This window comes from Paralichthys olivaceus, chromosome 15, assembly GCF_024713975.1.
Source record: "Paralichthys olivaceus isolate ysfri-2021 chromosome 15, ASM2471397v2, whole genome shotgun sequence".
Taxonomy (NCBI): Eukaryota; Metazoa; Chordata; class Actinopteri; order Pleuronectiformes; family Paralichthyidae; genus Paralichthys; species Paralichthys olivaceus.
In genome coordinates, this window is record NC_091107.1 from 6,708,290 (window position 1) to 6,733,190 (window position 24,901).

At 42.8% G+C, this 24,901-nt stretch overlaps 1 protein-coding gene across 3 annotated transcripts in view; it reads left to right on the top strand.

The window, feature by feature from the left end:
- stard13a (StAR related lipid transfer domain containing 13a) overlaps positions 1-24,901 on the top strand; it is a 46,978-nt gene that overhangs the window by 5,547 nt on the left and 16,530 nt on the right. Inside the window, exons 4-6 of one of the 3 annotated variants that reach the window (XM_020097325.2) lie at positions 3,022-3,156; positions 6,015-6,194; positions 9,179-9,209. In XM_020097325.2, the coding sequence (XP_019952884.2) occupies positions 3,022-3,156; positions 6,015-6,194; positions 9,179-9,209 (346 nt within the window). Of the gene's footprint in view, positions 1-3,021; positions 3,157-6,014; positions 6,195-9,178; positions 9,210-17,627; positions 18,160-21,387; positions 22,309-24,901 lie in introns of those variants that run through there. The other 2 variants (XM_020097329.2, XM_069510458.1) reach the window with 2 other exon arrangements.

Here is a 24,901-nt window from a genome sequence, read left to right on the forward strand (position 1 = left end):
ACTGTTATCCACTTCCTGCTTTCTCTCCATGTTTCCTGTATTTCTGTGCTGTTGACCATCAACAAAGGTGAAAACATATGATACAGTAAAGGCTGTCTAAGGACATCGTCTATTTCTTATAGTAGAAGATTAAAAGAAAAAAGAAGAGTTGTTTTCCAAAAACAGTCATACACCTGCCCCTCAATCTGTATCCGCACCAAAATATAATGGGTGCGTCCCAGATCCCGTCTCTCCAGCATGTTGGGTGGAATTCAGTTTTTGTGTAATCCTTCAAACAAATAAAAAAACACAGGTAGAAACATAATCTCCTTGGTGGAGGTCATAAAGAGCTTTCTTACTACAGCATCAGTTCTCTTGTATATGATTTTTGAAGTAAGGTTGAACACAGTGTGTTTATGTGTGGGACCTGAATAAAAATAAATCTTTTGGCTGCTAAACCCTCAATCATACATTCCTCTCATTTTTCTCCTGGCTCCACTTCCCAGCATTTACTCTACCAGTGGGCATCCTTTATTGTGAGCCTGCCCCCCGACCATGTTCTCACACCTGTCAGAGTGGCCGTCAGACGCTGGCACGTTCCCATAATGCTCCGCTGGCACACCGCAATCCCCTCTTGGCCTGAAGTGAAAGGATCTGTTCTCCCCTCGCTGCTTTCAGAACGTCGTTCTCAGAGTTTGACCAAGTGGTTTTTAAAGTCACTTATTGACAGGTCCGGGCCAATGCTCATTTGAATACCTGTTAAGTCTGAGTGGCCCCATTGTGCCTCCACATACTTGGAATATCTTGGCTCGGGCAGTTTCGTCACACTCCTCATTGTGGGTAACAACTTTGCCAGATGAAATAATTTGAGGAATGTAGAGCAAAGTTTTTAAATGGCCTTTAAAGAGAAATGAGTCTTATAATTGTGACTCTAATACTCATTGTACTTTTCTCATAGAAAATATTATGAATTTTTTTTTTTTCTTACTTGAGTGCACAACACTACTATATATTATTTTTATAGATGAACAAAGGAGTGACTTGTGCATCGTAAAGAACCCCCGTCTTGTTTGCAGTTCACAAAAAGTGCAACTGCCCGTCCTCATGAATTGCTCATTTCTGGTGGTATATTTAGCCTGATAGCTGGAATGTCCCACACGCTTCTCTGGATTTGGAAAATCATCTGAACGAGTTTGCCAGTGAAGCAACTGCTGCAGACGTGCATATCTTTTATATCTGTAGCAGAACGGAGCGCTGAAGATTTCCTTTTTCAATTAGATGATTGAAATCCATTTGATTGTTGTGGTTGTGGATGCTGATAACATAACTATAATAACTCTTAAATGGCAGAAAAGAGTATAGAATGAAAGCTGGTTTCATCTGACATCAGGTTTGGACTTGGTTTGTTTTCACCTCTGCCTCGGAAGGCTATGTTTCCAGCCTTGTCCGTGAATTGTATTGTCAGCAGGATTACACAAAAACGACAGATCAACAGATTGGTAGGAAGATGGGACATGGGCCAAGAAAGAGCCCATTACATTTTGATGTAGATTGTTAGATTTTCAACATTTTCCCTAATAAGAATAGTTAATGTATCTTGATTTAAAAAATCAGGCAATTTGTGAAATTTGGTGCAATTTGGTTGAATTCACGTGGACTGTTGGGACTTGGCGGAGGTATGTGCTCCACTGAATGACATTATATTTTGGTGCATCGATAGAAATTGAAAATACAAAGCAACGCAAATCCCCAGGATTTAGCCAATGAAAACTGACTGATTTCGTGTTTCCTCTCTTCTATATTGTATATATCTGTATTTTCCCTCCAGAAAGGCAGCGCACACTATGGTTCCTCTTCTTTAGCTATTCATACTGATGTGTATCAAGCTAATAGATGTCTCAGTCTGTCCTGGACAGTTCAGACCACTAATAAAATGGTTGTGTAGCAGAGATACAGTGATGCATTAAGAGCTCAATCATCAGCAAATACTTTAGACAGAATCCCATTAACATTTCATGAACTTTGAGAGCACTGTGGAGAGTGAGTGTGTGCAAATGTGTGTATATATATGCAATGATGTGGGTTCACATTAGCACAGTTCACATGCCACCCTGCGTGTGTGTTCCTGTTTGCACTCACTCGTGCCACCAAAAAGCCTCCACTCCCCGTGTTCTCCCCTCGCCCCGGCTCTGTCCCTCATAGTGAGGGTAAAAATAGCCCCCTGGTGCACATAGGCAGCCTTCTGTGTTCCAGTGTGAAGGAATCTGGAGATGTGGGGGCTGTAACACACAGGAAATGGCTTTACTGCCAAAGCTGTTACTGCAGACATTTTTTAAACTGGTCAGCATGATGGGTTTGGGAATAGGAGTGGACAGAAGGGTGTGTTTGTGTGCACGAGTGTGTGTGTGTGGGTGGGTGGGTGTGTGAGGACATACTTGTGTGTGTGTATGTATGTATGAGTGTGTGTGAGTGAGTGAGGGGGCTGTTTTTGGACTTCTAGCTCCTCAAAGAGGCCCTATTTGTGCTATCAGCCTCTGGGACTAAGGGATTGGCAGCGGAGCCCAGAAACAAAGCGGTTTGTTCATTTCCTGGAACCCCAGCGAACAAGTGTCTCAGTCAGAGCCAACGACCAATGGGTGGAAAGGAAAAGAGAGGGAAAGCGAGGGTTTAGGTATGTGCATAACTGTGATACGGATAAATACACGTTTACATGACGTGCATTGGGTGCATTGCTGTTTTTAGATGCAGCAAAAGCAGCTTATTCCTTGCCAACACCTATCTTTACACATTTTTCTCTACTGTCGTCTTTGCTCTGCAATAATCTCATTAAGAAGGCGTCACCTCCTCCACAATGTGGGGTTCACTGTGTTTACTGAAAAAGCACGAATGGGTGGAGTAGGTGGATGAGGAGTGTGTGTGTATGTGTGTGTGTGTGTTGGGGGGGCAGCATAAATGAAATGCCCCAGTGCAACGTTAACCCCAGAGTTTGCCCATGAGCCACATTTACCTGCGTTTATGTCTTTTCAACCCACATATTTCTAGGCTGTGGCTTGTGACTCCATGAAGCTGTTGATGAACAAGTTGGTTCATATCAATGAGGAGAACCAAGAAGTCCAAAGGGCTGATTCCTCCAAACCAGATGAGACCAAAGCTGAACCGGAGCAGCAGAGCACCATGGTGAGTGAAGCTCAGATGACTTAAAGGCACAGAAAAACGGAATTTGAATTAAATTTTAAAAAATGATGACAGGATTTATATAGATTTTCTTGTATAGACTAGAAGAATCTCATTGAAGTTAGGGAGTGCTGTTACCTTCAGCAATATATTATTTGATTTTCAGACCCATAACTTCAGTAACACTTTACATCACACTCTTCGTGGCCACACACACTGAAGCACATTTCTCCATGAAGTCATACAGGGTACCACACACATGGCGGACAGAGAGCCTACTCAGGGGAATGGGTTGCCAGGTCTGCAGTCTCTCCTATGGGGTGGATTCATTAAGAATAATAGTTTGGACTGTTTCCAGGCCTGTTGTTTTTCTGCCATTAACTCCCCTCATGAATCAGGTACTTTCGGATTTGTCTGGCATCCATCTGGAAACTGCAGCAATCCCCCTCAGAGACCACAGATGACGAGCGCTCAGCTTATTCCCGCATATTGTTTTTTTAAAGGTGTATTTAACATAATTTCTGGAGGAGGAACCGTCTGTAGCTGCGTCTCTGTGCTGCGCTCCTCTGTTGTCCTCATTCCAGCTGCCTCATTATGCTTACCCAGTGTAAATCTGGTAACCTCAAACAGCTCTTAAACCAACAGCACAGAAGTTTAGGAATTCTTATAAAAAGCCTGCATTTAATCAGGCTAATCTCAATCAAACTGTCTGGCACGTTGGAAAAACGGCCATAAAACAGACATGTTTAGCTTATGTGTCCCATTTTCTGTCAAGTATTTTTATGTGACCCTAAGTCAAATTTTATTTGCAGTGGGGATAGACGGCATGCAGTGACCCTTGGTGGTGAAATTCACAATGCAGCACAGTAAGATGATCAATAAAAGAGAGAAATCAATAAAAATGTTCAGAGGAGAAGAGGAGCAGCAAGACCATTTATCCCAAACATGTCAAATATTTATAGGGTAATTAAGATTAAATGACCTCAGCCCAGAATGGCAGTAAAAGACTTTCTCAGGGCAGAGTGATAAAGAACTTAAAATAAGAAATGAACTTCATGTGAACTATCATGACTTCTCTTTAATCCACTGTGCCGGCCAATAACTGAACTTTCTGTCATTAGCTTGAGATAGAAAACCCCCCTGAAATAATCACTCTAAAAAATATTATGTGATTATCTCTTCATTCTTTCCTCACCCACTATACTCTGAACATTTAACCACAGGCTCAATTATGCCAATTATATTCAAGGAAGCCAGTCAATAACTCTATTTTTGACACTTGGAAACTTTAGGGATATTTTTAGTTGGAGGGACGTCTGTCAGCGTCCACTGACACATCCTCCCAACTGCCACGGTTCCCAGACAGTGAATCCTACCAAGCATCTGGGGTTTCCCCTGGTATAGGATATTCACAATTGTGGTTTTAAGTGAAATGTCTGAATGTATAATGGAGGGATCACCATGAAAGTGTAGCACATATTCTCTGCTCCCTTGGTATGACTTAAAAGCTTTAGTGACTTAACGTTTGTTTAGTACCAGAGACTCAAATATAGAGAGAACTTCCACGTCCACAATGAATAGAGGCCGATGGAGCTGTAGCCCCAAAATGTAACATTTATGGGGTAAAACATGTTTTTGATATAAGATATGATGCCTCTACATTTAATTTTGCACCTTTTCAATCGTTGCAAAATACCTTTTCTAAAATATCTGTGACATCACAAGACTCTTTAGGGCATTTGCAATTTTGATGCGTCATTTAGGAATGTGACCTGATACGATCATTCGTGAAACTTTAGTTGGAATTAAGGGAATACTAGCGTTACATGGGCAACGTCGCACCACATGTATATATAAGTAGAGACAATGGGACCAGCATGGCCACAGACTCCTCCTCTCTATTGTTTCCATTTAAAAAAGGAGAATTGACAATTTCAATGAATGAATGTGAAAATACAGTTTAGTTGAGACGTTGAGTAACTTTCAGTTTGGACTGAAGGGTCTTTGTTTAGCGGACACAGTCCTTGATGTTGTTATCTAACTGTGACCACACTGTTGAGAAATTAGCGACAGCATCATGCCCTCTCTCTGATGGAAATGTTCTACGAGGTCGGAAAGGGAATTTTCTACACAAGCAAGCATTGTGTGTTGTGATGAACGGGAATTGTGTCCATCTGTGCATTTGTGGACAGGAATCTTTGTTGGAGTAGAAGCTGCTTACAGATATCAATGTCATTTCTCCTTCACTTTCATTCTCACACACACACACTCTCCCATTTGCACACACATCAATGTCATAAGCTCAGTGTTGGACGGGAGGAAAAAGCGGGAAGCACAGCCCTGAAGTGGTACAGTCACTCATGGACTTTCCAGTGTTGTCAGTTAGGGGAGTGAAGATAATGGTCTCAGATAAGGTTTTTATTTCTTGATGACTGAGGGGCAGACACATCATCAACATCGTCTTTATATCTTCAAACACTCCACAGTGACCGACGCTCCTCTGAATACTCAGCAGAGATACAGGGAGCTGCTGGACAGACTGAAGGAGAGACAGCTGCGGTGAGACATGACAGGATGTGTTGGATTTCAGCATAAAATCATTCATTTTGAACCCAACTGCAAATAACACAAGCAAACAAAACAACAGAAGAGAAGAATTGGCAGAGAGTGAGACAGTTTCTTACAATGAGTGAAAGTAAACCATAAAAACCCACAAAATGTAATTCTAATTGATACTCTTTATATCTCCCAGCGTAGGATGTCCATGCCTCCAGAAAAGCTCTCGGTTGGGCTGTGTTTGGTTTTATGTTGCACCTTCTCTGTGTCGCCCTTTTGACTATACTGCTTCTCTGTCCTCCCAGGGTGCCCCTGCTGTGGCCAGGACGGCGAGCCAAGCCCAGAGTCAGGATCAGGGCAGCTGCAGATCTCCAGACAAATGTGAGCCACTGACTAGACGTCGCTCACGACCTTTGACTCGGAGCAGGCCCCTGATCCGCTCGTCCCTCTCGTCCCCCTCTCACCTCCACGCTCGACGGGCCAGGGTGAGCCTGACTGTGTTTCTGTGTGTGTTTTTGTATTGGGTCCAGCTGAAAATGTTCATGCCAGAGACTCTGAGAAACAGTTGTGTATCAGTTTCAGACTTGATTTCTTTGTTTAATCACAGATGCTTCGGGGCTTCTGTCAACTGTAGCCTCTCCAAGATAATTACATCAGGTTATCACTCACAAACAGAAATAATGTCTGGGATTTCAAATCAAATCAAATTTACTTGTCCCCATGGGGACATTGTTCTTGTGCCAAAGTGCTACAGCAGCTGCAGAACAGTACATTGTGCAACAGACACAAGGACATAGTCTGTAAGACCCAGAATAATAACGCAGAATAAAAGCGAGTTGAATATTGCACCTGCCCTAAAAACACTTAAAAAACATAAATCACTAAAAGGATATAACTCATATCTCAGTTTGATCATCTTTCAGATTTCATTCCAACATGTAGTCGTCCCTGCTGATAATTCTGGCCTCACTAAGTCTTTATAAACTGTGTGCACGATGCTTTGGAGCTTAACAACAACACTTTCAGACAGGAGGTTCATATCAACCTTTTGTGATTGATATAAGTTGATTATTTAACTGTGATGTTTTGATTTTTCTACCAAGCTCAATTTGAAACTGTCTGAAGGCTCAGACCTGTTTTGTGCTGTGGAATCGTTTTCTTCCTCTATATGTATGTGTATGTACAGTATAACTAAAAAACGCACAGATGGATTTTCACCGAACTTGGTAGGAAATATAACTTTGGAGGGTATTTTTAAATGATTAACTTTTGAAGCTGATCAGTCAAGGAGACAATTATCAAGATATTTCCGCAAATAAGAGACAATCTAATGCGTATATTGATCATGAAATTATTCCCCATCACATGATGCCTGTTTAAATTCTTATTGTCTCTTGTTGATCTCCCTTTTTCTTCTTTGCACTGCAGTTTAATTATTTCAGCCCAAAGCTCTTTACAGGAAATTAAAACTTTTCTTCTTTTGACTGTTTCCTTGAAATAAACCTCAGTTAACTCCATCATCCTCCTCCCTTTCTCTGGGCTTTCCCATCCCGTCTGCATGTTTCCTGCTGTTGTGTAAATGAGGTGAAAGAAAAAGGATGAGGCAGCTCTGCTCTCTCCAGCTGGATGCAAGGTCACGTCTCTCTGTGTCAGCACTGCGCAACATGATGAAAACTACCATCAACAAACCACTGCACGGTTCAAAAGTCCAACAACCCTCTTTAATCAAGATGAACAGACTTGGGAACTGATCTTAGAAACAGTGTTTTGATCAATGAATCCCAAATTAAAGTCCTTTTCCTGAAGCTTTAATCATCACATGGTCGTCATCAGCACGGAATCATTTGCTCACTCGTCTTGGATTTGCCTCTGTCGGCCTGTTAACACTTTTAAGAATCTTATTCATGTTTTCTTAAAAGTGGATTTTGAAAGGCTCATTGTTCTGCCTCCACAAGAGATGGCATGTCTCTGCAGAATTGTGTGTGTGTGTGTGTGTGTGTGTGTGTGTGTGTGTGTGTGTGTGTGTGTGTGTGTGTGTGTGTGTGTGTGTGTGTAGGTAGGTAGAGAGCAGCAGGGGCCATGGGATCAGACTGATGTTAAGGAGTGGGTTTATTTTCGCCTCACCATGACTGATAAAGTACAGCTGTTCAAACTGACATGGAAACACACACACTCACACACACACAATAAAACACACACTCACGCGCACACACACACACACACACACTAAGATATGTGGTGGATTCTCAGCTCCGAATTTAGAAAAGTTCCAGTTATTCATTATTTTTTAATATATTTTTATCATTGTTTTCTTTATTACTCTCTGCACAGGTTGTCTGGCTGTTCAGTTTTCTGACACTGATGATTAGATGTATCATTTATAACTGACAGACTGGGGAGTTTTTCTACAGACTCAAAACAGAACTCAAAGAAAAACTTTCCTTCTTTTCTCTGGTCCAAAGTTTGCAGAGCCTCTATATTAAACTGGACCAATGTTTTTTCACACTGTACTTTCAAAAACAGCTAATTTACTCTGTAGATTATTTCCCAGAGACAGTTTATTATGAAGTGGTTCCAGGACATTGTCTTTTTTTTTTAAACATGTATTTAGTCATTTCCTGCTATTTAGAAAATAACTATGGCAGTTTCAGACCAATAAAACACAATTAAGATCACTGCTTTCATTTGATTTTCTAATATATCTTAATTATTATTAACAGTTTGACCCTAAAGTTGTGGAAAACCCATGAGAATGTTTCACGAGTTTCCCAAAACTGCAGGTGGATCATTTGGTAAATCCCAGTGTCTTCGAAGGGATGTGGGGTTTTTCCTGTGACAGCGGCGGCATTCAGGAGACTTTAACTGTGTCGGGATAATGTTTCATACACTGGTTAGGAAATTAATCTGGGTCATTAAGTTCCTTGATCTTTGTCATTTCCTGTGGATTCTGGGACTTTTTAAGTGTTGGTGTATGTTTGTAATGTACTCCTCACGATTTGAGTCTAAGCTTTAATTTCCTGTTTTAATATTCTAGCAACTGGAGTTTTAAGTCGTGTGTTTTGTTTTTTTTTCTGGATTTTACCATTACGGTTTTTAACCTTATTTTCATCTTCACTTTTTTTTACTCTACCCTTGTTATTGTTATTACACACACACACACACACACACACACACACACACATCCCCTCTAATTTAATTTCATCATATATTATGATTTAAGTTGCTCCGTCACCAAATGAAACAAGATATCCTTCACTTATATTCTTTCCGGTTGGTTAGGAAATTAATCTGGCTTATAATTAAATAAGATTTTGGTAGTCATTTTCAGGCAGGGTCATTGTCTTTGGATAATGTTGAGTTTATATTCTCCAAAGCCGGAGTCTTCATGTGCAGTGTTAGTATTTGTTTAATTGGTTTTGTTTTTGTTCTCCCATACTTCTTTCTGACCCTCTCTTTATTTTCATTTCAGGCTGCTGCAAGGATCCCCAGCGGATCAGCAGGTACGATAACCCTCGAGTGAAAGCGTGCACTTGTGTGTGTGTGTGTGTATTTGTGTGTGACTGTGTGTATTTGGGGGCTTGTGTTCATGTGGTATCCTTTCTGTTGGATTGTTTGCATTCCCACTTTGGGATAAAACTGGACTTCTGGGAACGTCTCCCACAGGATGCCTGTACGTCAAACCTCAACCACCCAGAAGTAGTTTTCTGCAATAACACGCACACACACACACACTCACACACACTCAGGGCCTTGCTTGTACACATACACAACATGTGCATACTCAGGTGTAAAAACACAGATATTTAAGAGAGCCTATACAAAAAGACACACAAACTTTGAGATTTAGTTTATTTGTCATGTGATAACACACACAGCTCGTCACCAGAACAAAAACAGGTTTTCTAATTGAAACTCTCTGTTCAATTAACAGGGACGTTCCCTTCATTTTGGTCTTTGGTCTCAAATTTTTTGTATTTTCTCTCCTTTGCCTCTTGGACTCGAGTTTCCAGAGTTGGTGATACGAGAGTCTGGAGCCGATGATTAATGAGTCCAACTCTGACCCCTGTCCATATCTCTTATCCTCAGAGTGTGTCCCTTTTGATTGACGTGCACAGGCGTCATGGCGACTGTAGTTAAGTGCAACCCAGGGAGATGTCTTGGCGACAGGGTTGCGTTCCCTGCACAGTGGGATTGTTTATTTTGGTATGTTTTGTCTGTATGTGTGTGTGAGCCTGCACATCCGTGTGCTTGCGTGCGCGCGTGTGTCTCGTTACAGTTGAGGTGTCTCCGGTGTTGCCACCATCACCAGGGGGTCACATTACTGTCCGTGGAGGAGAGGTGCAGCAGGGGTAATGAGGCCCCAGAGGCTGTAGGGAGGTTGGAGGTGATGCCGTCAGTGGCATATGATGAGAGAGTGTGTGTGTGTGTGTGTGTGTGTGTGTGTGTGTGTGTGTGTGTGTGTGTGTGTGTGTGTAAGAAACACTTCATCCAAACATGGCAGCGCTGAGGGAGGAGTGTAGATTAGTTTCATTGTTTGAGCGTTCATGCCTCAGGTTTGTTTTCTCACTTGAGCGTGTTTATTTTCTCCTCTGATATGAGGAAACACTTTGGCTGTTTGACAGAAATCCTGTCTAATCAGACCATGTTTGTCGGCCTGTGTGGTCTGTGTCTCAGCTGCAACGCGACAAGATATGATGTGCACATATCTGAACCCACATAGTCGACATTCACTCTTCTCTCTGTCAGATAAACAGGGAATTCCTCCCAAAACAACTGGAGTCTATACCTGTTTTCTGCTGGGGGGGGTCTTATTCTTATCTGACTGAATGTTTCTAATCAAACACAGCACGTATCTCTCTGTGGTGTGTTTTTTTTATTGAATACATCTGTTTGTGTGTGTGGCTGAAAGGGAAAACATGCCAAGACAGTGTTTGGTTTGAAATAAATCTGCCCTCAAGCCACTGAAGAAAATCCCTGCAAAGATGAAACATTTTTTATTTTAAATTTAAAAAATATGTCAGTGTAATTTTGTATAGATGCTTAAGTGCTTTACTTGATCCCACATTTATTTGCCTGTGCCTGTGAGGTTTTACCTCATATTGCACATTGCAACAAAAGGACGATGACCATTTAGTTTGCTGTCTATATTGTCCTACACAGAAACAACATATTAGATCTGTATTAAGTCCTCATCTAAAATCCCAGTATTGTCCAGGACTAACAAAGGACAAATGGTTTCTCTCACCCCACCAGCAAAGATACAGCAGACTAGATTAATTGCAAGATTCAATAAAACATAATGAAGGAGTTTATTTCTGTGTGAATAAAACTCTTTTTACACATTTTCTTTGTAGCTGAAATGTAGCTGCATTTCATTCATGAGATTTTGAATCCAGCTTGTAAATACAGTTTGATTCCAGCTGTTTATCCCATAGTCCACGTGTCTTCAGAGAAGCTGGAGGAGCACACCACCCACTACTACTGCTAGTAAACATGACCACTCAAGGATATTTTAGATGTGTGCTGCTATTTTAGAGCGGCTGCTAAGCTGCACGCGACCTTGGCCTGAACCAAACACACACAGACAGACATTCCCGACATTTTCACAGAAGTCCAGGATTATAAAAAACATATAATCCATCAGAATTTACATGTTATTGGAAAGGGCTTGGGAGGCTGGGGGTAATCTTGACCTATGGCCTGCCAATCCTTTTAGCGTGTCCCTTCCATGTCGGTAATATGTTTTTAATATGTCTGACTGGAGGGATTCAGCTGATCTATAGCTGCGCCCAACTTCTGACACACATTTCTATATAAGCAGTGTAATGCCGAGATTTAACACAAATATTTTCTCTCCTTTCAGCTGTTACTTAAGTCGTGGGTCACTTCCATGACGTTTTCTTTAGAGTTGTGCTAAACTTGTCCGTGTGTGAGAATGTTTTCTACTACTGCCGCTGCCTGTCATGAATAAGATACCTCACACAGAAAAGCAGTTGGCTCAGCAATTAACCAGTAATAAATCTATATAACTTAATGACGGTGACTCATTAGTGTAAATGTGTGTGTGTGTGGTAAATATAGCAGAAGTGTGCATCTGTGCTTTAACAAGTCTGGAAGTGGATTTGGCCACAGTCCCAGTCTCTTGCTTTCTTTCTTCCTTCACCTCCCCCTGTTCCTTTTTCCTCTCTCTCCTCTGTTGTCTCCTCTTTTCCAACTGTAACTCAACCTCGCACAGTGATTTTTTTTTTTAGGTTTTTTTCCATGACTATTTTCCACCTTGATTTGTTTTACTGCAACTGTTTGCTGCATTCCAGTCTGCAAGATCCTCCTTTTTCCTTATATATAAAGAATACATATGCAAATAACCCAGATTAAATGCACACATTGACTGTTGAAACACTAAAACTTACTTTAGCTTAGAAATGAGGAGAGATTAACATGGAATAACAAGAACATTCAAGTTATAGTATAAGTTTTCATAAACTGGTTTCTTTCTATTCTTACTTTGAATACTATTACTTGTTGTTTTTTACAGTCTGCTTGCAAATAAAATGTTCCTGGTTTCCTTGAGCAAATATCAGACGAATCACATTCAAATGCATATTTATAAAATGCTTTTTTACGCACAAGAGAGCATAATAATATTATCGTGCACGTAGGCCTCTGCTACTTGTGAATTTGTGTGTGCATGGCGACACATGCCGAGGTGCGTATTTGTGTATTGCCTGTACACGTGTGTGTTTGTGTGTGGTCCTGCAGCCTTTTACCAGCGCAGCGAAGAGGCTCGAGGAAGGAAGAAAGATTTTAAAATGATTATTTTAACAGCTAAAAAACTTGCTACATGTGTATGGCTCCTAAGTGCCGTTAAAATTGGACACTCAGCAGCAGGACCTCCTATCAGCATGTGATCTGCACTCCCATGAGTTTCCTCTTTGTCCATTAGCCATTGTTCCCCCTCTCCCAGTCCTGCCCCAAGTCTTCCTATACTTCCATACCACAGTTTGCAGCCTGCACTCAGCTCTTGAACCACCAAATGTGAGGTCTAACGTTCCTCATTTAATTTAAACCTCAGGCTGTGTCTGCTTTCTTGAATTTCCCATCTGTATCATCTCTCTTCTATTGGTCTTTAGGCTGAGACCTCTGCTCTGTGTCCTCTGGCCTCAGGCAGGTCGGAGCAATAGCCACCTCCTGCCGTAGGTGATCCAGTCTCCTGAATGGAAGGTGGACAATGTCAACAGCTTTATCTGCACAGGTCGGACAAGGAAAGTTGTTGTTATTGTTTGAGGAAAGTGTGGCACTCCGAATTAGCTCCTGACCCACTTTCCCCCTGCATGGCCCATTTTTCTTAAGGAACTCACGGGAGCGGAATTCCTCGATGGCGTGTGCAGAAATATTGACAGACACGTTCATACTGTTGGTTCAAGCCCATGTGAGCAGATGTGTATAATTTCTGCTCCCTGTGATGTTGCCGTTTTAGTCTTGTGATGACACATGAGAAGCACATGGATCCTAAAAATGTTGGAAATGTGCATTGTTTCTTCATTCTGCCGTGCTGCGTTCAAGTCCGGCCTGCAGATCAAACTCAAATGTCAGGCAGGAAAATCTAAATCATTTCCATTTGTTTTTCCGTCTTCCACTGGAAAATAAGACGTGTTTGAGCTTTCAACAAAAATGACTTTTCGTCTTTATGGCTTCACTTTGTGTCTTTACTTTCTGATCTCCAGAGACGCCAGCGTTTTTCTCATCCTCATTTCCTCTCCTCCCTTCCCCGTCCTCCCTTTCTTTGCTTTTGCAAGCCAACCTTTTACACCTGTCAATCACACTGTCTCCCTGATGTATAAAAGTCAAGGGTCACGTTAACAATATCACGTCTGAATGCAAAACATAGCAACAGTTTACTTTAAGCTTCCATGTTTTAAGCTTGGGCAGGTTTTCTCTGCATTTATATTAATTGCATTAAAGTTTTTTAAACTGTTAAAAATGTGCAGTTTTCATGCAGTTGATATTCGGTTGCTGCAGGTGAAAAGTGTGGTCATGGGTAAACTCATAAACAGATGTTGTTATCTGAATCCTGCATGCGTTTTGAGGAAGTGAGCAACATATGGAATTACTATGTGATACATAGTAAGATAATTATGCATAGGCGGTTTGTGTGTGTGCGTGCGTGTGCCTGTGTTTGCGTGTGTGTGTGTATGCGTGTGTGTGTGTGCGTGCTCTCAGGGTCTCACCAAAAACAGATAGTATGAGTGAGGAATTTAGGTCACGTTCACACGGTGCCATCTGTTCAACGGTTTCGTTTAATCTGGGTGTTTTCCACTTTAAGTAGACTGGTGGTTCTCACTGCAGCAGGTAACAAGCTGTCCTCTCACGGGATGAGAACCGCCTCCTGGGTCTTGTGTTGTATTGACAGGATCCTCCCTCTGGATTCCTCATTTGAGTTTGGATTGCAGCGCACCTCCAGCTCTTAAGTGAGCTGTAGTTGAGGTGACACAACAGTAAGTGATGGGGGTAAAGTTTGCCAGTGTTTCCAGCTCGAACAGAGTGAAGAGAGCTGAGCAGCTTGGCCTGAATGACTAAGTGTTGCTGAAAATAGAAGACAGAGACCAGGGAGACAGTGGCAGGGATGAAGAGGAGGAAGAGTCAGGGAGGGATGCGTGGTTGCTGAGCAGACATTAGAATAAGAGAGAAGAGGGTGATCATGTGATCTCCTAAATCATTCATTTGTTTAGAAAAACATTCTCGTCGCATGTCAGCGGGATAGGCTGGGCCGTCGGGGGTGGAAGGACGCATTTGTTGGTCGCATTTGAAGGAGCCCTTGAAACAAGATAATCTAGTTGTGCTTCAGTGACTCAGTCTTCAAATGCAGCCTCCGCGGGAGTCAGCTCTGAATTGTGACACAGCTTTTGTGACCATCACATGCTGTTCGTGCACATTTTCAACTCTGGCTCATCGTTCTGCCGGTTTGACACAATTTCCTAACCTCAGATGACCTGGTGTTAGAGACAGGAAGAAGGGGCAGAAACTCGACCTCCTCCTCTTGCGCCACCATCTCCTCCTCAGTCTTCGTAGAAAACATCTCTCCAAACCAGCCCTGTCCATTCTTGTTACCACTGTAAAAATGTGATCGCTCTTCCCCAAGGAGACGCCCATACTCTGCTGTGTATTTGTTCTTGAAAATCAGATCCCGAGTCCGTCCAGAACATGTCCATTGTGCTGCTTTGATTGGCTGTTTGAGCCTTGGAATGTGTTGGGTTGGTGTTTTGATTGGCTGCTGATGCCAAGACAGTGTTCCTGTGGTGTGTGTCTCTGTCTCTCTCTCTCTCGGCCCGGAGTAGAGGTTGACCTCCAGGACCGGCTCACCCTCCACATATAAACGCTTGTAACATCACAGAGGAGAAATAGATCAAAGTCACTACACTGGAAGTTTAGAATTTTTCCCTCAAAGTGTTTAATGTCTGACCTGTGACCTCTTTCCTCCACACTTGTTCTGTCTCTCCTTTAAACACACACTGTCTCTCACTGCCTTCAAATGTTGGCACCATAGGCCGACAATAACACATTCTCTCCCATTATTCGCATATGAAGCCAAAATATCTGAATATATGCCATCGTGCGCCAGTGACGTAATTTGGAGCGCTCCCCGCCGATCCATGCGCTTAACTAATCGTGGGTCAGTCGCAGGTGTCAATCATGATTTGCCACCCTGATTTTATAACATCAAAAAAACGAATTAAAACCAAACTTACGTGAAAAATAAACACACAAACATCCGTGTGATTGAAAAATGAAAGGGAGCACGCTCGTTCCTCAGTGGTCGACTCAACTGAAGATTTTAGATTTTACTTTGCAGCTCAAAACGATGACCGAGCAAATGTTGTCTGGGCTCCTGCAGTAGTGTATCCACTTTACTCAATACGTTTCCCTGAGAACTCGACATCAGCAGTAAATGTTCAGCCTGATGTCAGAGTAAATATCAGTGGTTCTTAATCTTCTGACCATAACACGGTTGTGCTTTTAGTTAGTTAATGTGCTAGCATCCCTTAATCTTGTGGAATACACGTGACTGCATTTCAGGTCTGTTCATTTTTCCTTTATGATAACATTTCTCTGATGTATTGTACTAATAATTAATTTTTTTAGAATCACATCAAACCTTTTTGCTTCCATTGCTTACGCTCCAAGACATAGCAGCAATATGCTATTAAAAACATACTCAGATTATATATCAAACATGAATTCATGAGTTTTAATCATCTTAGTAGTAGTCTCCCATCACCCCCTTCTTTCCTCAATTCCTCCTCCTCAGCTTTTCATTGTCTGTCCTTCTTCTCCTCTCCTCATGGCCGACTGCCAGTGCCAGCCATGGATCTCCCCCTTGTCTCTGCAGTGTAATGCAGGAATATACATACATCACTGGTTCTCTCCACAGCTACTCTGTTATTGGACACCAGGCCACTGCAGAGCCGGCAGGAGAAGTTGGGCCATGACCTCCAGAGTCAATAACAAATATCCCTTCTACATATTTGCTATGTAATTTGATGGGGAATCATTTTGACTGCCGATGTCACATTTGAATGAAGACTAAGTCTTGTCAGTCCCTAATAGTTTAAATAGCTCCATCTATGACTGTCAGGTAGCGAAAGTGGCATTCAGTGTCCAGATAACCTCCGCTGCATTCTGCTGACGGCTCGGGATGTCAAACGCGTCTCAACAGGCTGAAATGTTGAATCAGGTCTCTGCTCATGGATCCCTGCTGACCTGGAACTCAACACCACAAACAGGACATCCGACAGTGTCAGGCAGACGGCAGCTGAAGAGCGTCCTGGTTGGTCCGATCACTCTGCCTGGCATTCCTGGGATGACACCAGTTTATGCACTTTCACTTTAGGTTGTCTGGTTCATGTCTGGACTCACACTTTATCAATCTGCACTCACATATTCAGACATGTTGTGATGCATAATGAAATCCACTCATGGATTCTAAAGGTTTTTATTTTTCCTTTGCATTATTGGCAACCTAGACATGTTCAAATGATCACTGCATCCAGCTCCTTAGATTTGAGGATTCGCTCATTGTAAATTGGATACCTTTTGGTTTATTGAAACAACATTAGCTTGCGACATCAGATTTGTTAACTTGTAATGGGTATTTTAAAGATTTGAAACAATAGACAAAAATATTAACCTGGTACCTATGTAAAGTCCAACATGTGCGTTGGTACATTGTGTACAGCTGCTCTCAGGTCAGATCTGTGACGAGTGGAGATGTGAAGGAAAAGCTTTTCCTGGCAACACAACTCAGTTGCATGTTGTGAGTGTGTGGCATGACTGTGTGTGTTATTAGTGTGTGTCAGGGGATTGAAAGAGATCCTTGTCTGGGTGGGTGGGTTTGGGTCTCGGACAAGATGTGTGTTTTTGTGTGTGTGTGTGTGTGTGTGTGTGTCCATGTGTGTGTTTTCTTGCACAGATGTCTTAGTGAGGACCATTTTGTAGTGTAGAATTTACAGATTGAGGACAGTTTGACCAGTCCTCGCTTTCAATGAGCTGTTTTAGGGTTAGAACTGTAGGTTTGGTTCAGGATTAGGCATTTAGTTGTGATGGTTAAGATTAGGATAAGGGACTACAGACTGTGTGTGTGTGTGTTTTCCTGTAGTTATATCTTTGTGAGGATGTTTTGATCGGTCCTCACTTTTCAATGGGATGTTCTGATGTTTTGAGGGTTAAGACCTGGTTCAGGTTAGACAAAGGGTTAGGCATTTAGTTTGGATGGTCAGGGTTGGGAATGAATCAAAAGGTAGTGTCCTCACTTAGACAGAAGTACGTGTGTGTGTGTGTGTGTGTGTGTGTGTGTGTGTGTGTGTGAGAGAGAGTGAGAGAGAGAGAGAGAGAGAGAGTGAGTCTTGCACATGGGGAGTGGGGGGGGGGACCGCCTCCCACATCTGGCTCTCCTCGTCAGAGCTCCAGCTTCACATGCAGAAGTTGTGATGAAACATTTCTGTACCTCCGCTCCACAGACAGGAGCCAGGAGACAATGCATCGGCTCAATCGGTAGCATTTTTCTGTAGTTTGCTCCAAATCCTTCCGACGGGACTTCATCAGCTGCTGCTGCTGCAGGGAGGTGACGCAGCGCGCACGGAGCTCATAACCAGGTGGAGCGGTGACGACCATTGCGGCAGCCCGGACGCAGCAGCCCGGTGGTGGCAGGGCGCGTTGTTGCTGTCCCGGTCGGTTTGGAATTAAGACGTCGAGGAGTGATATAATTGGTGCGTTGACGGACGGACCTCTGGTTTGAGTTAGTCCGGGAATATGCGCCCGGTCGCACCGCAATGACAAGCCAGCGAAGGTCTGCCAAGCTACAGCTGCGGCGGTCGATCAGCGAGCAGCTGCGGGACTCCACGTCCAGGGCTTGGGATCTGCTGTGGAGGAATGTCCGGGAGCGACGGCTGGCAGGTCAGAGAGCCCGAGACAAGGCAGTGAAAGTCATTCAATGTGCGGGAGATTCTCATTTACACTGACACCAGTCTGTCACATTTTATTATCACTGGCACAGCAGAACCAATGAACTGTGATGAGGTCTGAAAATAAAACAGAAACGTGTCTTGACAACAGGAATATTTCTATTTTGCACATGGCCACTGTTTTCTTATTTATCCCATGTTTTATTTACCACTCCAAAGACTATACAGCTTATATTTAAAACAACTTTGCTGAATGATAATAGAAGCATTTAAAGACAAAAGTCTTGTGTCCATGTAGCCTCTGTGTTGGGTTGTTCTTGGAGCACCATGCGCACGCAGCGCGCTCCCTGATATTTTCGGAAGGTCATTGTCAAATTTAGTGTCCAAAAAGGCGCAGGCATGTTCAGCCACTGCAGGAGTCCAGCCAGGATCTCAGCTGCCAGCCTGCGTGTTTGTGTTTCCATGGTTTAATGTATTGCTTTGTCCAGAGCACGCAGTTTGGATTATAGATCTAATATCTGCATTTAGTGAAATGGTCCTACATGTACGCGCCAATGCGCCAAGTTTGCAGGGTCAGCCAGTTTGCTCCGTGGACTGGGTGCGCAGAGTTGGAGACGTCCGTTCTCTCTCTCTCTCTTTCTCTCTCTCTCAGCCGTGCGTCACAGAGGGAGGAGAGGAGGGAGACAGAGATGCAGAGAGGTGCAGCTGTCTCCTCGCTTTAATAGAATTACAGAGATGCCCTCCTCTTAGGCAAATTAAGAGACTAACATTCCCAAACACAGATCCATGCATGAAAAAGTCGCACGCATGAGCAAAGTGCCACCTGGACTCTGTTTAAGATAACTTTCAGGATTGCGTGATTATCCCACTATAACTTATGAATTCCGCTTCGCACGCCACTAGCAGAGGAATATATCGGTCAAATGGAGCATGGAGCACCTGCTGCCCCAGTAATCCTCTTCACCCCTTCATCCTCCTCCAGCCACATCCCCAAACCCCCCACCAACCCTCACCCCCACTGCTGAGAAGACACACGGTTCACATCTGTCTGGCTGAGATGTGCAGATGAGGAGTGGGAGGGGGGTCCTTAAAATGTGCACATCTGGCCTTAGACCCTTACGCTTTCATTTTGCTTTTTTAGTTTTCCACTCTATGAATTATTCAAATAAATATCACATCAAGAGGTTCATGTTGAGAGTCAAATGTATTTCATTTCAAACGTTTGATTTATGTTTCATTTCTGTATTTGGACAACTGGGATGTGATTTCTACAAAACATAAACTGTCGGTGAGCTGGAGTTTGACCACAATGATAAATAAAGACATTAGATCAGGTGAAATGCATCATCAGGTGGAAAGTAAGATCACATTTTGCTCATATAGATCTAGTTCAAATATCAAAGAGTAGAAATCAATCAATCAATCAAACTTTATTTGTATAGCGCACTATGACAAATCACAATTTGCCTCGTGTGGGACTTTTGCATCCCCTGACCTTTACCCTCAACTATAGTGAGGCATTAGCATCTGTAAATTCAAAAATGTTTAGAAGCCATGATAAACAAATGGGTCCTAAACATTAGTGCTGAAACTCACTCAGTAGTAAAATGTATTTGATTGCATACCGGGTTCCATTCAATCGTGTGTGTGTTCGTGTGCATGTTAGAAGAACGAGATTTCACAATCCCAGAGGCTTTTTAGGTTAGCGGGGGAGGGGTGTGTGTGGGATCTCCCTTCACGTGTGGGATTTGTGGGTCTTAGTTGCTTTGGTGTCAGCGTTGACCTTAAATCACCTCTTCACATCGAGTTGTTTGGCTAATTTGTTTTACCTCTATGGGAATGGGTTTACCTGGTATCTGACAATAGATTAACACGTTGACAACTTCACTTACACAGACACACGTCAAACAAGCACCAGACGAAGCAAACTAACAAAAGTTATGACTTACTCGTTCAACAACAACAACACCAGGTCGGCATCAGAATTTATATTTTTTTATATTTTTTAAACTCTATTAAGCCCAAGTCCAGCCTGAGATACTCTGCTATAGAGTAACTCTACTTCTGCTCATATTTTCGTGGGTGGTGTAAATACTCAAAATCTGCTGTATGACGAATCATCTTATATCAGCTTGGTTCTCCAGTCTGTACTCTTCAGTTTGCCTGTTTAGTTTCTGCTGTGTCTCATCCAGCTGTAACTGAGACTGAGTTATTATATTACTGAGTGCTAACTACAGCCCGGTGCGTTTACACACATCTATTCAGCTCACTATAACTTCACTGTGCCCTGCATGCGTGCTAATATTACCCCAGAGCATCGTGTGGTATTTTTACTTTTTTTAAAAAAAACTTTTATTATTTATTTCTATCTAGGCTGATATGTTATTCTTCTGAGCTTGCCTCAAGAGGGCAGTCTTATCAAATCCAATCAAATGATAGATTTAGTACTTCACGCCATCTCTGAGTGTGTTTGACTGAGCACGACTGTGGTTGAGGCACATTTCAGCTGGTTCCCTCACACCTCTCTGACACTGTACCACCAGCAGACTGAAAAGCCTCTGAGTAATCCCTCTCCACTGTGAGATCAGGTGTGTGCGTGTGGGTGGGAGACTGCTGACCTGAAACTGACTTTGCTTTGACCTACTTTTCACGTGAGCCCCCTCCACACCCGTTCTTATACCTCCTACCCCTTCCCCTCCCTTAAGATGAATTAAAATCACCCCCCTATATCCTCTCGTCCTGGCGGATCACTGTTCCCCTGAACTAGGTCAAAGTATGAACCTGCCTCCTCCTCTCACTGCATTCCATATGTTTATCTGCTAAATCGCTGACTGTATGGCAGCATTCAGTCACACATTTCAGACATTAGCGTTGCTGCAGCTGCTATAAGGCAGATTTTCTATTTTTTTTTATTGGATGTGGTCGCGCTCCGAGGCCCGAGCAGGGAATGGGAGAGAGCGGTGCATAGAGAATATGGTTATGATAAATGTCATGTGGTGTGATGGCGTGGATTTAGAGAACATTTCTGAATAGCATTACAGTCCCACTCAGCATTAGCGACAGTAGCTGGTCCTACACACATTCCTCTGCACAGACTCACACACCCACACATTCTCTATTGTTCTGCCCTTTCCACTTTGGGATGTGGCTGCTGGGATAGTGGTTTTCGCCAGGACCATCCCCTGACTATTCACACACACACACACACACACACACACACACACACTCACACACTCACACATGCTCGCTCACGTCCTCGGCTTGTACTCCAATTGTTTCTTTGGCAGAGGCAGAGTGTCAGGAAGCACTGTTCCCTAAACATTCCTGCAATTGGCTGTTGAGCATGTGACCAAAACTTTGTGGAAACAAGAGTTTGTGAGTCTCCCTCCCATCTCAGCTGAGAAGTCTGAGCATGCATGTGTGTGTGAGAAGAACAAGGTGGGTCATCTGAATCAGGTGGTGTGATGATGCCTGTGTGTTTGTTTTTGACTGTGATGAGCTGCAGGGAGGAGACAGGCGGACGGGTGGGGAGCTGACTCCGCTTCCAGTGAGGGCATGTCAGAGGCAGGAATTCACAAGGAGTGTTCGCACAAAAACTCATCAGGGCGAGAGGGTGGAAGGCTTGTAGCTTAGCAAGGATTATATTGTCGTGTTCCGGAGGCTGTGGACAGCAGCATGGATGATGTGGACGCTGCAGTGGATGTGGACAGTGGAGGTGCAGACCAGGCAAGTTCTGCAGGGGATGAAGGGACAGTAAATTCTAACCTGGACAGTGCAAACGCAGTAGCAACTCCACAGGATGAAAACGTCATCAGTGCTGTGGATACTGGCGAAATGAAACGCCCTACGAGTGCAGCCATCGCTGACAGTGGGGGGGGCACTGTGCAGAGTGCTGACACTGATGCTGCAAACTGCAGGAGTATGGAAAGTGGTGACAGTGTGGATCAAAGTGCAGAGGACAGTAAGAGTAATGACTGCCAGGGTGACAGCAGCAGCACCAATGAGAGAATTTGTCTGGAGGTCATGACACCTGACGGGCAGGACTACTACTTGAGGCTGGGCGACACCCCTCGCCGCCGCTCTGCCCTGCGCCTCTCACGCATCATTGCGCGTCAGCAGCTGCTTCGGAAGCTGGAACAAGGTAGAGACGGAGAAATAGAGAAAGTTATTGCCTGAATTTGACTTGATTAGAATATAAGTAAATATCAGTCCACTGATGTATTTATTTCACCTAAAGCTTGAATTTTTCTCCAAATGTGCTGAGATGGAACATGAATGGACTTGACATTATGGCTTTTTGAGCTTCTTATGAATTCCCCTGTAGTTACAAAAGCAGTAACTGTACTCCCTCAGTTACTGCTTTTATAATCGTATCTGTTGATTAATAACCATTTATGTGATGTTTTCTTTAAAGGTGGTTGAACAGAGTTTTTGTTTCACAATTGCAGCCCAACAAAGTTCACTGAATTTTTTGCTTTGAGAAATATTTGCCCACGTGTCGATGAACCACTGATTCTCATCTGCCATGCTGTTAACTATCATGCATGAAATAGACCCTATAGTAGAGATGTGATGTACTTTGACCAGACGGCACAGCCACAGATTCTTTCTAATCATTCTGCTGGTTGGTGGACGTAGCTTGGATCCGTGTTACTTAGGTAAATGTAATGAAATGTCAAGATTATCTCTATTATCATTATCTCTATTCTCCTGAAAAAAATGATGAGCCATTTAGGCTTCGATAAAGAAATTGTCTGTTTTAAAATATATGAAGGATTTTTCATGCAAGACTGTTTTTCTCATTGAGGACTTTTCAGTATTTGACTTCTCCCACAGACTTTTTTTACTAGACCAGAAATGACTTTTAGAAGTAGAATATCTTCTGTTTCATCATAGTATGATTTTTTGGCAAGAGCCCACACACTCAAACTATGCCAGTACTCCCACTTCCTTCTGGTTTTACTCAGTTGGACATATGGAGCCATTTCTCCTCACAAAAAATATCTTTCATAAATCTCAAAGAAGTCATAACAAGTCTTGAAGGCACTATAGTGTTATTGTTTTTGTCTGTGTCTCCGTTACCAAACTCGTCAAGGCTTTGTATTCCGTGGTTAACTTCCTCAACTTCCTGTCATGTGTGCCGTGTTTCCCGGGGAGTAAACAGAACTTCCCGGTGTTCATGAAATTGTCGCAGCTGAGGCTTTGGACTGTTCCACTGGCTGCTGTTAGTGTGGACTGAAAACGTTGTAGAAGATGAGTTAGTGTCCTCTATCAGGTGCCATATTCTGCGTGTCTGTAGCGTGTTTGTGTGAATTTCCACGATGGCAAGAAGGAACCTGCAAAGTCTTGCGTTAGGTGTTTTTTTTTCCCCCACCTGCTCACAAATTTGAGAGTGAGTGGCATGATGGTTATGGCAGGTGAGGAATGTAGATGGAAGAGCAAGTTTATGCCTGTGCTGGGTTTGCATGATGGTATGACTCATTTAACTTTCACTCAATTTAATCCTCCGATTCTGCAATTATACTCTATCTTTTTTTCTCTCTCTCTCTCTCCACACACACACACACACACACACACACACACACACACACACACACACACACACTTCCCAGTTGCATTCCACTTCTCAGCAGCTGGTCGACTGTCAGACAGACTTAAATAAAAAAAGAACTCAGTGACCTCACATCTGATCCCACTCAAAAGCAAGAGATTTTGATTTGTATCTATAATGCATGGCCTCTCTGGCCATTTAGATTTATATATTCACATGGTCTATATGTAGATGGGTAATGATTTAAAGCAACTCTTGTCAATATATTGATCATCACAATGGAAAAAATGCTGTATCTAACACAGATGGAGCGATTCCTGCCCGACAGCAAATGGTAAAATTACACAGTTGACAACCAGCCAGTTGATGGTGGAGCAACTGGCAAATAAAAAGCCTGATATTTGGCTCAGGAGTTGGTGGCGACCAAGAAAAGAGCTTAAGAGAAAGTAAATGTTGGACTTGTGTTCATCAGGTACCAAGAAATAAAACTCAAAATGAATTGCTCTGTGTCTGCTGGTTGTGGATGAAGACAAAAAGCTGCTAACAAGTTCACAATAAAAGCTTAAAAGGTGATAATATGGTATGGTCTGTTTGAGGGTTTCAGGTTTCCAAAAATTCCCTGTTTGAAACTTACTTATTGCTGGTTCAGGAACTTCCTGCGTGAAACTGATCCATCAAGGATGCTGACGTTTTTTCCACAGTGTAGGCGTCTTTAAAAACTTGTAACTGCAAACATGTTGTTTTGCTTGTGGTTTGAGGCCCAAGAGATTTCAGTACCGAGGGTCTGATGACTAAGTCCAGGAGTTTTCTTCCATCCTTTCCTCATCAGGCTGCATTTTCTCACGTATAAAGAGGAGAAAGGTGATGGTTGAGATTTTGATACATCAGCAGACTCATTAGCTTAATCTTCCTCTGGTCTACTGTGGAAACAAATCACACCAAGTTCTTGGGAAACTAAATTTCCTGGAACTTGTGGTGGATTAATCTGAACTTGCTGGATTCTGAGCCCATGATAAATAAGAGTTTTCAGTACACAGTCTGAGTAAACTGAGTTTAATAATAAACTGTCAGCATATATACTAAAATAGATTGTTGCGTGTGTTGTAATGATTCACTGCTCTCCCATGATGCAGTGCTCAAGGAAACAGAGGAGCTGCTTTCAGCTGCAAAGAATTAAAACAAG